Source organism: Gavialis gangeticus, unplaced genomic scaffold (genome assembly GCF_001723915.1).
Source record: "Gavialis gangeticus isolate Ggan-Ray unplaced genomic scaffold, GavGan_comp1, whole genome shotgun sequence".
NCBI classification, from domain to species: domain Eukaryota; kingdom Metazoa; phylum Chordata; order Crocodylia; family Gavialidae; genus Gavialis; species Gavialis gangeticus.
Window position 1 is genome coordinate 34,321,295 of NW_017728996.1, and position 13,015 is coordinate 34,334,309.

The following is a 13,015-nucleotide window of genomic DNA, read 5'->3' on the forward strand; positions in this document are numbered from 1 at the left end:
GAACGAGAACACCCTTGAGCTGATTTGCGTTTTAGGATGTGAAAAACAAAATTCTGCAGTTATATTTTCTGTGAGATGATACTGTTTGAAAGTTTTACAGCCCCACTGAACTGTGCTGCCAGACTACAATGTTATTGGCATCTCAGCTCGCCTAGGGGTGTCTACAGGAAGTGAAGTCACATCTTGATGCTTTTAGTCACTATTTAATTGTTTACTAGATGCACTCCAAATGCCCTTCGTACACAATACTCTACCTGGTTCACAGGTGAGATACAAACAAGTAGTACTTCCTCCCTCCTTGACAAGACCCCTTTATTCAGTGACATGGTAACAAACATGATACATGGATGTTTACAGTGGCATTTGGACACATCACTGCTTTGATTTCTAGCAGATAGTCTTTGCTTGTACAAAACGTTATTTTGAAGCCATCTGTAAACAGAACAAATTTCTCTGTGGCTGTTCCATCACAAGCTCAGGGAAATTTTGTTTCATTGGTAAATTTTTTATACCATAAAAATCTGTATGCTTAAACAGTTTCTTCTTCTCCAGGAATAGGTATTAACTACAACAAGGTGTTAAAGATAAGGCCCACAGGCTGGATCCTACCAGCAGAGCCCTATCATCCAGCCCACAGTGCTGCTGTGGGTCTCATGCAGCACACACTGGCTCCAGCCCTGCATGACATGTAACGTGTGGAGTCCATCTGGCATGCACTGCACACATGCAGGGGCTGGAGCTGGTGCATACACTGCACACAGCACATGGGGCCAGTCTGGGGTGTGCACTGGATCCAGGGCCCATCCAGATCAAGTATGCAGACTAGCTACGCATGCCAGATTTCTATGCAGGGCCAATCTAGCATGGGCACCACATGCAGCGTGCACCTCAGGCTGCCCCGGTGCATTGGATGGAGCTGGGTCTGAAACATGCTGCATGTGGCGTGCAGAGCTAGTCAGTGACAGGCTGCACACTGTATGGGGTTGGTCAAGGACACACATGGCATGTGAGGCTTGCATTGAACTAGCCCTGCATCTGGGGCTGGTCTAGATCAGGACCACAGATCTGCCACACATGTTGGAGCCATCACACATGCTGTAAGAAGCACATGGGGCCAGTCCAGGGTGCAAACTGCATGTAGCAACCATGCTGGGCCAGCCCTGCCCCCTGGATGTGGCACATGGAGCCAGTCTAGGGGCCCAATCCAGCCCACAAACCAACACTGCTCCCCTCATCTAGCCTGCAGGGTCAAATGAAGTTTGACACCCTGAACTATAACACTGAAAAAAGAGAACTTCTTAGTAAATGAAGTTTCTAAATTTGTCTGTTTTGAAACTCAAATTCCTACTTGGAGTCATCTATGTTTAAGAAATGTTTAGAGTAGCCTTCACTTCTTTTGGTCATTTTGCAATATGTTCAGACTGAGCTGTTGGCCAACCAAATTTGAGCTGACTACCCATGACCTTCAGCAGTATTTCAGGATACAAAATACTCTTATTCGTTTTGATCTCTTCAGAACTGAGCATTAATCTGGGAGGTAGGGATCCAGTTCTAAATTACTGCTCTCAAAAGTGGCATAAAAATAAAATGATGCCTTGGAACATAAACATATTCAATTTCATTAGACTGGATAAGAGAAGGAAAATATTGGAGCAGTGGACAGGAGATTTAAAGGTTAATGATTAATGGGCAACCGGTCCTGGCAGTGTATTGATAATCTGTTTTTTTCACATCTCTTTGGCAGCAGAAGTTAGCAGCAAAGCCTCAGTTTTCGTGCAGAGGACGAAATGAGACATTTCCCATTTTTCTCACTTTTGCTGTTTTTCTGCCTTGGTGCTCAAGCAAATACAGATGGAGGGAAGAAAAAAGGTAAAACACTATCTAATGAAATTAGACATTAATTTTTGTTTAAAAAGATACACTATACAGTTTGAGGGACTGACCCTATGATACTCAACACTCTTTTTGAATGTTATGATTTTAATGAAATCTATGTCTCTGAAATCTGATGTATATCCATGTTTATCAGAAAATGTAATTGTTTGTTAAGATGGCAAACGGTTCCAAATGGAAATCTATACCTTCTGAAGGACTGCAGATCTAAAGTAATCAGACCTTTAAGAGCATTTCTGCTGACAGTTAAATTAAAAGTGTTTTAAGACTCTTACTGAACTAATAGGAATTTGTAAGCTGCTCTGTGAAAGAGAATATTCTTTAAAACAGATCAATCTCTTACAAAGGTAAAAAAAGGGATTCTAGATATTGGGCAGTTTAATGGTTTATCTTGAGCTGCCTAGAAAAACATCATGTCACTTCAAGGTTGGGGAATACTTTTCAGTGGAAGTACTTATTTAAAGTGATGTGAAAGGGGAGTTGTATGTGAAATCCTTATCGCTGAAAAAGTTGTGCACCTATTTGCCATGCGACTCTGTCACTATAAATTATGCCAAAGTGGCCCTGTGCTTGCTGGAGTATAACATCACAAATACTGTTAAATTCTATGTAGCTTGATTGACTGTATATTCATTCTGTTCATCACACCATATCTATAAAGCAGCAGGTTTGCAAAAAGTACTTATTAATTCTAAACTACTTTATGACACTTTAAATACTTGTAGGTTGAATATTAGGAAGAACCTTTTTCACTGTGAGGATGGTTAAGCACTGGAAAAGGCTCGAGGGGTTTCAAATTCTCCATCCTTGGAATTTTTTAAGGTTAGACAAGCAATCAACTGAGATGGTTTAGTCAGGGACAATCCAACCTACCTTGAGCTGGGGGTTGGACTAAATGACTTTGTGAGGTCTCTTCCAGCCCTGCTTTCTGTGATTCTATAAAATCTGGAGGGAGTAACATCATTTTTTCCTTAGATTCAAGTGAGATGCAAAATAGTATATCAATCATAGAAGCATGGCATTTATTAATAGTTATGTTTTCAATTACATCTATGCAAAATATATTAAACCATTCCTCAGAAGTCAAAGTGCAATCTAAAAGTGGCACAATAATTCCAGTTTACAAGAGAACCTCTCTCTGGTTTGATCCTCCAAATGCCACTCTGAGTTTCATTTTGATTAAGCATAAAAACTTGAAGTGAAACTCAGTAAACCCCACCAAGTTTCAACTAAAAGACTGAACTGGTTCAGGTTTCTACGCACCTGAAAGGCTGATTAATCTTAGCAAGCCATTGACAAACCTACAATGAATTTCAAATTTTTCATATTACCCAAAAGTTGGAGAGTTGCACATGCCCCTGGGGTTTGTAACACAAGCTTTGCCCAGCTGTATTCAGACCTTTGTATGCAAAAAGTTCAATTCATTCATGAAACAAGTACATGGCAACTGTGACCGTAGGTCACTGTATCCCTAGCTTCTCTAAGGTCACAGGCCTCACTTTATGCCAGTACATACTCTCATGTTCCTGCCACCTGTGGCAGTTTTTGTAACAAGGCTGATAGCTTTTTTAATACAGGCACTTTTTACATCAACAGACTCCATGTGTTTGCTTCTTGCATCTCCAGCATAGAACTTTCTTGTGTTTCCTGAAGGACAGTTAAGTTTCGTCCTTTCGTGTTAAAAGAGGTATCCAAATGAGTGCTGTATTTAAATGAGATGCCTTTCATTTAAGAACAGAACAGAACAGAACAGAACAGAACACACCGATAAAGATGCTTAAAAAAGAAAAATTGGCTATATTCCCACCTAGGTAAGAACTGCACAGAGCCTAGCCAAACTGGGCTTAGCTATAAGGATTAATTAGTTATAAGGCTGGTAAGTGATAGCGTTACATATATCAGACAGATCCTTGTTCAGCATCAGTTTTAAACAGTATAACTCTCAGCTCGGATTCACAGTTTACAATAGTATGACAGAAAAATTATAGCAGTGCCTTTTTGCTATTTTCTTCTTCTTCCCCATCCTCTCACTCCAGGGCTAGGGACAGACATTACACATAAACCAGTTCAAGTGATCAGAAACTGGTTAAACCTGTAACAGAACAGATGTTCAGTGCACATAAACCAAGTTGAAAATGGCTGAAACCGGTTTGAGATCAACCTGGTTGAACTTAACTGATTTGGGTCAAACCAGTTTATGCAATGACTGTCCCAGACCCCTTGCTGGTTTAAGATAAACCAGACTACCCCAGCATCCCAGCATGCTCTCTGGGCTGGGGGGCTCTCTGCTCCACAGCAAAGCTGCCCCCTCCCTTCTGCTCCCTTGCTGCAGCTCCAGTAGAGACTGCAGACACAGCAGGGTCTGCCTGGGGTCCCTCTGCCCTACCCACCCCTTCCCCTCACTGCTTGCTGCTCAAGCAGGGATCCCCCCTCCCTCACTCCCATCTCCCACAGTACATACCTCAGCCCCACGAACCCTAGGCATGTGGTATGGTGGCTAATGCTAAGAGGTGTCTGTTTGTCTCTCTCCAATTTCACTGGGACAGGCAGACAGACCAGTGACTGCTTAGGGCTACTTACAGCTAATCAACCATTCAGCAGGTAAGCTGTTTAAGAAGAGTTTGAAGTAATGGAGAGAGCCTATTGTTTTGCTGATGAGGTGATAATCACTGTTATCAGCCCCCTGCTGGCTTGCTGGCCTGTCAGTTTGCTGCAGATAGTATAAAGAAGCAGGGAGGGAGATTGAAAAACTCCCTACAACAGATGCATGCACTGCACACCTCCCCTTGCCTCAGAGTGCTAGCAGGGGCTGAAGGCTGGTGATACTCTTGCCCCATTAGCAGCCAGTGGGGAAAAGCCTGGGACGGTGCAGGCAGACCTCCTTAGTCAGAGTGTCCTGCCAGGGCCTGGCCACGCCCCCCTCAGCTCAGTAGTGTCGAAGGGAAGGGAGGGCTGCTGTAGCCTGAATTTCCTCAGTTCAGAGAGAATGTCTGTTGGGTTACAAACCAATTCAGTCTAGCCAGGTTAGACTAACCTGAAAAGATTGAATCAGTCTCATGCTTTTTGAATGTCTGTCCCTAGCCCACGTTTGCAGGTTTGCCCAGAAGAGGATGGGATACTCCCAAAAAACTTGTTCCTCTTTCCTTGTTAAGGATTAGTCATCTCAGTTACCTTTATTTTTCCAAAGATCAACTCCTGTGTGTTTGTCTAGACCTAGTTATTTCAATATCCATTCGCTTCAGCCATGCCTTCTTTCTTAGTCTGGCTGACCCTCAGAGAAGTACACTTATTTGTTCCAATGGCAAATGCAATTAGCAAATGTCAGTAACCATCACTAAGAGCAGAGTGGTTAGATTGTCAATCCTGCATCAGAGGCCTTTCACCAAACTCAAGTAAAAATGGGAGAAATAATGTATAAGGCTTACAGTGCCTCTTAGAAGTTCCTTTCACCCTGTGCTTTTGATCTAGCAAAGATTCTAATGAACAGGGTCTGTTCAAAACTGCCAGTGTCTGGACCACAACGGACAATCTGCTTGTTGCATGCAATTTTAGCACAAGCAATTAATTGTTCATGCCAAATCACTCCTCCAGAAGAGTAACCAATGTGTGAAAATTCATGCTTATTTCAGGCAAGATTCCTCTGTTCTTATTCACATTTAGCTGCACCTTAGGGGGAAAAATTTCACTTCAGTTTTCTTCCTTTTGCCACATTCAGCTTTGTAGTTTAACCATTACATTAGAACAAGGCTTGTGTAATGCAGATTTATAATTAGATATTCTAATTGGTGGGCACTTGCTAACATTTTTTAACTTAAGCAAATTAGATCTATAGATAATATTTTAGGTTGTTATTTTATGTGACACTGCATTACATAGGATGGAGTGCACTAAAAGCAAATGTACATCATCCTTCAAATACACAAAGCTTGTCATTAAAAAGCCATTATTCACCACAGATCAGTATTACAACACCAGAGTTTTCTTGCATACTTATAGCAGGGAATAACTATGGTAATTTTTGGCAAATGTTAATGTATCTGAATGTAGAGTCCCAGAAAAACAGCTATGGAGAAAAAAAAAGACTCAAGTGTAATCTAAAATTAGTGTCTCCAAAAGTATGTGAACAGTATTTAGGTAGACACATTAGATTGTTACTTCCCCTGACAAAAAATATAAGATTAAGTAACTGGAGCTGCAACACTAGAGAATTACACTGCATTAAGAAATTAAGTAACTTATATGGGTATTTCCTTCCAAGCCTAAGGAGCGAATAAATAGTGAACATTAGAGAGAACACTTTCCTTCCTTTAAAGCACATTCAGTGTGGTAATAATTTGCGACTAGACTGTGTGATCTAGGTTAATAGTTAATGATGCAGAGAACACAGATTGCCTTTTCAGAAGGTGAGACAGATATTCAACACGGAAAGCAGCAGCGATCACTCTGCAAGGTTTGTTTTCCACTGCACACTCCCTGTTGTTCAAGTACTACTGTACATTAGTATAGATTTCACACAGTTATAGGAAGACTAGCCTACCACTCTCAGCTACACATGCAGGCAGTTATCAAAGACAAATTCCAGTGTGTTCCTATGATGCTACTGAAAACAATCCATTGCTACTTCTAGTTTGAGCCACAGTTGAAACTAGTCAGATTAAACAAAGAATAACCATAATTCCTCTCATGAACAAAGTGGAAATCCAGCGCATCAGAGCAGACTCGATGAATTGAGTCTTCTGGAGCACAAAAGCTGACTCACTCTGGAAGCCTTCTGCATCACCACACATCTCCACGCTGAAAAAATGGTGACAGTGTGCTTTGAAATAAAACACGTTCGATGAGCTTTAGTTCAAAGTGCCCTACTGCCATTTTTTCAGTGCGGTGATACGCAGCAACACTGATACATGTGATACGCAGGCGCTTTTAATTAGCGCAACTTACTAATTAAAAGCGCCCAGTGCTGCATCCCACCCCCCGTGTAAAAATGCCCAGAGTTCCAGTACGTGAGTTATTTCAATGGGACTTGCATCACCAATGTCTTTTAAAATTGAGCCACAGTGGTTTAGGATGTGCAGAACTGGTGCAAGAAGGCATGGGACCAGGCAGATGGGGAGTTCCGGGTGCAGCTGCTGGTCCTGGAGTGCAAGCTACTGGAAGAGCTGTGAGAGCAGACCACAGTCCTGGGCATGGCACTGCAGGCCACAGACAATGACCACCAGGTGCTGGACACTGTTCTGGCCCTGGCTATGCCACCTACTGCCCAGCTCCCAACTCTAGCCCTGCCTACCCCCTGGCACCCTCCCGCCACCCAGCAGCAGGCCCCTGCCTGAGCCTGGGAGGAGGTTCTGAGCCACCTTCAGCAGCCAGGAGCCCCTGGCCCTACTCCACCCAGCCCCACCCCACCACCACCTGGGCCCAGCCCTGCCAGTCACCCTGGCTCTGTGTGGGCATGGAGCTGGAGCTGCCTGTAGTGGGGCCAGGACTGCACACCAGCCCTGCTGCCCTGGACACTGGCTACCAGAGCGGGAGCCACCTGTGCCGGGGGAGTGCCAGCTGCTATCACCCCTAAGTAAGCCCCGCACCCACCACACTCACTGCAGCATCCACACCCGCAGGGAAATGGCCAGAGGTGAGGGTGCTGGCCACCTGTCCCCAGGCTCTGCCCTCTACGTGCCCCTACCCCACAGCCTCCCCCACCACTCCCCAACAGCATACAAAGGATATTGTACATAGTTTTCATGCGGAAGGTTTTTTATTGTGGGGGGATGGTGAAGTAGCTCTGGCTGATATAAGGGGAATAAAAACTTGCTCTTGTGAGATATGTCTGCAGTGAGCATGCTGCTGGGGGTGGGCAGGAGGGGTGAGGGGGTCCATGGATGGTGGTGCAAACAGGTTAAAGTGGGGAGTGCTGGAGGAGTTGGTCTACCAGCCCAGTTCCCTGGCCCCCACTGGTGGATGTGTGGATCACCTGGGACCTTGGGGGAGGGGGGGGGCCAGCGTGCTAGTGCCGCTGCTACCGCAGGTAATGATTCTGCTGCCAGGCATGCTCCATGTGTCATGCCTCCCCTGCCCAGGCCTCATGAATCAGCTCCGCACCCAGGCCTTACAGATGTTGTGCAGCACACAGGTTGTGATGATGACCCAGGGGAGGTTGTTCTCGATGACCTGGAGGCAGGTAGTGAGGGTGCACCAGCGGTCCTTGAGGCGACTGAAGGTGCACTCCACCAGGGCGTGGATCTGGCCCAGGCAGCGATTAAAGTGGATCTGGTGGGGGCCAGGTGGTCGGTGCAGGGCTGCTTCAACCAGGGTAGGAGCAGGTAGGTGAGGTCCCTGATGAAGAGAAACAGGACCACCACAGTGCCCAGCTGCAGGTCCAGCACTCCTGGTGCAAAGCACCCATTCTCCACCAGGCCCAGCAGGCCGGAAAATGTGGAGTCATGGGTGCTGCCTGCCCAGCTGGTGCATGTGTGTGTGAAGGTCCCATGATGGTCCACGATGGCCTGGAGCACCACAGAGTGAAAGCCCCTCCAACTCTAGTAGGGCCGGTCTTGTGGTGATGCGTGTCCCGTCCAGGGCCCCAATGCACTGGGGGAATCCCAGGGCATGGCACCCTGCCACTACTGCTGGGGGTTGCCCACATGGAGCATGGTGCCCCCCAGCATGTCCTGAAGGATGCCACACACCCCCAGGACAGCCTCCCCAGTGGTGGCCTTGCCCATGTCAAACAGGTGGCCGACGTACAGGTGGCACAGGCTGGTAGGCATGGCCAGCTTGAGCAGGGAAAGGGCCAGCTGGGTGTCTGCGGGGAGGGGTGGCTACATAGTGGTGTCCTGCCAGTCCAGGTGTGGCTGGATCTACTCCAGGAGATCCTGGAAGGTGGTCCAGGCCATCCTGAAGACCTCCAGTCACTGCTTATCATCCCAGGTATGCTGGACAATGTGCCACCATCAGTCCTGGCTGGCGCAGTGGGCCCAAAGGCAGCAGGGCTGGAGGCCCAGGAGGATGAGAGCAGCCCCAGTGGTCACATCCTGGAGCCCATCATTGGGGTCCCTGGTGGTGTCTGGTAGGTGGATGGAGTTGAGGCAGCAGGTGTGCAGTGCTGGCTCTGGGATAGCACACAGTGGATGGGTGGGCAGGCGGTCACTGCACGTGGGGGAGCTGGGAGGGGCTAGACGGCCATGGGCCAGGTGGCAGTTGGTGTGGTGGGCCAGCGCAGCAGCCAGCAGGAGCGCAGGTCACTGGTTATCGCTGCCAGGGGCAGGGGTAGGAGCAGGAACAGCCATGGCGCAGGAAGGCAGAGGCGGTGAGGAGAGCACTGCCGCATGTTGTCGCTGCACTGTGCATTCTACTCCTAGCCAGGGAAGTGGCTGGCCAGAAAGCAGTGAGCAGGGTGGCCTTTTGAAGAGCACTGCTGGCAGCTGCAGCTGGAGCCTGGAGCTCCCTGCGGTGTTAGCAGGGGCCCATTGCAGGGCCCCAGGAAGCAGGAGCAGATTGGCAGCAAATCTGCTCCTGCTTTCCTGCACATGTAGATGCCTGCCCAGCACCATTTATGCGCAAGTAATTTACTCACAAGTAAATTGGTGCCACAGCAAATGCACATGTAGAAGTACTCACTGCCTCCTATCTGATAAGCAGCTACCCTTAAAGGCTGCCGCATGCACTCCAAGCATCTGTAAAGTCCTTTGGAATTAAAGGTTCTATCAACCAAAATAATTCCTGTTTCTTTGGACTGCTTTATTGAATACGTTCAAAGTCTGGCAAATCCCAAAATGAAGTTCCATCATAAATTTCTGCCATCGGAGTCCAGAATATAACTTCAGTCCAACTAGTTAAAGAGCCTTTTCTTTTGCCCTTGGAAATACCAGATACAGGGAACTAAAACAACAAAGGAACTAGCCATGCATCAAACAAGCTTCAATATTTTCTTCTAATGTAAATGACTAAACTTCTTAATGAGGGGCTGACATTCACCAAAGAAACGTAATTCACTTGACTTGTACATTGCTTTCCTTCTCTGCTCCTATTCACAGCAGTCATTTTTATCATACTCAACATGACCATAAAGTACATTGCTGGATATGTAACCGTGCATCTCTGCAGCTGAAATGTTTTTAATTGTTTAAGTGGTTTTCTTCCTTTTCCTTTCAAACTCAGAAAGGTTTTGGCTTTAATGGTTTTACCAGTCAATAAAAACATTCATTATTTAAGAGGATATTTTTCTTCTCTGCTTGTTTTGCTGTTTACCATTTCCTTAGGTTGTACATTTTGTTCTAGGAAACAGTTACACTAAATTCATATGAAGTTTCAGGATTAATAAGGGAGTTGCATCAACAGAAATACAACATGGATGATGCAGTTTGAAACAACATATGGCCCGCTAGGGTCACCTTAGCGCAGTGGCCTTTTTCCCTGTATTTTAGCTAGAGCCAGGAAGTGTTGTTTGCTAACATTAAGTCGGACTGCTTATATAGGGGGAGAGCTTGGCAGCAGGTGGATGGGCCAGCAGCTGCTTCCAAGCAGTAGGATTAAGATTTCCTGGCAGCATAAGCAATAACTGGCAAGAGAGATAGAAGGGACCCTCTACCTGAACACGCCAAGGCCAGGTGATAACATTCACTGCTTTGGCAATGGACCAGTTTTGATCCTCCTTGGATAGGTTTGTTTATCTTTATACCAACTTCCATTTAAAACACATATACACACATACTTTTTATTTCACTCCCAAAAGGCTTGGTCTGATTTTCTGTGAATTAAAGACAGGTTATACTATTATGACATCTTTCTGGTTAATTGATTTCTGAATATGGCTCCAAATTCCTATCCAAAAGAGTTGCGTATATTCCCAGAACGCGTTAATAGTATAAAACTACTCTCTTCTGGAAACAGCTAGCAACAGCTTCCTAATCTTAGGGTACGATCAGCCAATGAAAATTTGTTCCAGTAGAGAAATGCTTGTAACCTGATAAGTTCCTTCATAGTTTTGGTAGGTGGAGTTTTGGCACTAATGCACATTTTCTGACCCTGTCCAAGCGGCTTGTGAAATTGTAGTTCATCTCAGTGAACTACTCTTTTACAGACAACAACAATTAGGTTTTACTTTTCTCTTCTGCCTCAGGACTTAAAGGACTGTTACTCCAAGCGCATGTCTACAGGTTGCCATGGAGCCATGCTTTAGTACTTCCTTTTGGAGGTATTAAAGCATGGCACAGTAACCATCCGTACTGCACCGTGTGTAGTATTTTTAGATTTTGCTGCTATGTCACTGTAGTGGCGCACTAAAACGGCGGAGCATGCCACTATGGCAATGTAGCTGCTGATCACGTGCAGACCCACGTGATTGCTATGTTGCCATAGTGCACAGTATGGCGATGTAGCACATTGCTACATCACTGTAGGGCAACGTGTATGCTCCCCAAGTGCAACAAATGATAAACAACAGAAAGGAAGTGACAAAAATGGACACCACTAAATATTAATTATGGATGGAGAGGCTCTTCACCTATTAACCTCTTTCCTGCAGAAGTAACACCCTTGCACTAAATAGTGGTATTATCCACATGGAGATTTTTACTAAAGCAGTCCTGAGACTCCCTGCTGTTCTTTTAAGATTTGCTTCTGCCATCTTTATTCCCGTTGCATATTATTTTACTCAGTAAGTGAAATTAATGGGTCTGCTCTCAGCATTAAGGGCTATACAATGGGAGCAATGGTGACAGAATAAGACCCCAAGGCAGCAAGCAATAAACAGACTCATATTTCATGCAGTTGTGGCTTTGGAGCTGACAGACTCCCACAAGACTCTGCTATGCTGGTATACACACTTTTTATACTAAATACGGCAAATTAAATATATAGAAAGTGAGCTGAGATGAGATTTCTCATCTTAAAACTTCTGTATTTTAAATCATGTGTAGCCACAGTCCTTGCACCTTGTATGTACCTTGTGTGAAGAGTAATCTGTAGTTTCCCACTGAGTGATTTTCTTCCATATTTCAAGTGCCACTGTTTTACCTTTGCGTAATGGTGGGTCATGAGGAATGTTAGAGGACATCAATTAATGTTTAACTCCATGCCTGTAACTCCTCATTTCTGAAGGCCACTCAATTAGGAGCCCTGTCAGATGTTAATTTTTTCTCCTTTATTACTTATAATGAAAAAAATGCTGTGCTGCAAAACCATCCAAATAGTTTCTCATTTATTTACCAGGATGTCCATGGGATTAAGTGTTAGCAATTACTTGTGCCACAAGCACCATTCAAGAGCAACTCATTTTTGCTTCAAAACATAAATATTTCTACACAAGAGGTGGCAAATTCAGTTTGATCTAATCTTTGGCAGACTATGTTCTGGGTTTGGAGAAGCTGCTGGTTTTTAATTCATACATAACTATTTTTCACTTACAACTATGGCTCCTTTGGCCTTCAGGGTTGTTTTTATATTCACCATAAATTAAGTTTTTTGAATGCTGTTATACAAGTAATATTTCCACTTGAGAGCTTACACTGTGCTGATTAATTGTCTTTAAGCCCTTTTATTCAGTTTCAAGAATGATGAACAATATTGAGCATTATATGTTGTAACTAGCCAACTGCCTGACATGAAAGATGGAGCATTTCAGGGAGAGCTTACCTGCCCCCCACCACACACCCTTTGGGGTTGGCCGTGTAAACCAGGGGCGGGCAATTCTTTTGGGCAGAGGGCCACTTACCGAGTTTTGGCAAGCTGTCAGAGGCTGCGTGGGTAGCTCTACCCCTTGGCAGGTGCCCCTCCACCATCTTGTGACTGGAAGTCCCACCCCCTAACCCCTGACCTTTGCCACCAGAAGTCCATCCCCTTGCCCCCAGAAGTACTCCTTTCAGCAAGGGGTTGTGCCATCTTGGAACCAGAAAAATACCAAATTATATTTTAAAAAGGAAACATCTACAGCATTCATTAATCTGATTTCAAAAAATATTTTTGTCCCGATTTACATGCGTTTATGTAGTGTACATGGAGGGAACTGTGCAATAGCTTAAAATGAAGTCTTACTTTTGTATATTGTGGGGGGTGGGTATAGGTTTGTGGGTATGTGGGGTGAGGGAGCATGTGGGGGTGTGTGTGGGTTTGTGGGGATCTGTGTGTG

General features: G+C 45.1%; 1 protein-coding gene across 1 annotated transcript in view; it reads left to right on the forward strand.

The window, feature by feature from the left end:
* Positions 1 to 1,739: 1,739 nt before the first annotated feature.
* The window catches only part of LIPC (lipase C, hepatic type), a 113,844-nt gene continuing 102,568 nt past the window's right edge, over positions 1,740 to 13,015 (forward strand). Inside the window, exon 1 of the mRNA XM_019504299.1 lies at positions 1,740 to 1,869. Coding sequence (XP_019359844.1) covers positions 1,788 to 1,869 — 82 coding nt within the window. The 5' untranslated portion in view covers positions 1,740 to 1,787. The remainder of the gene's footprint in view (positions 1,870 to 13,015) is intronic.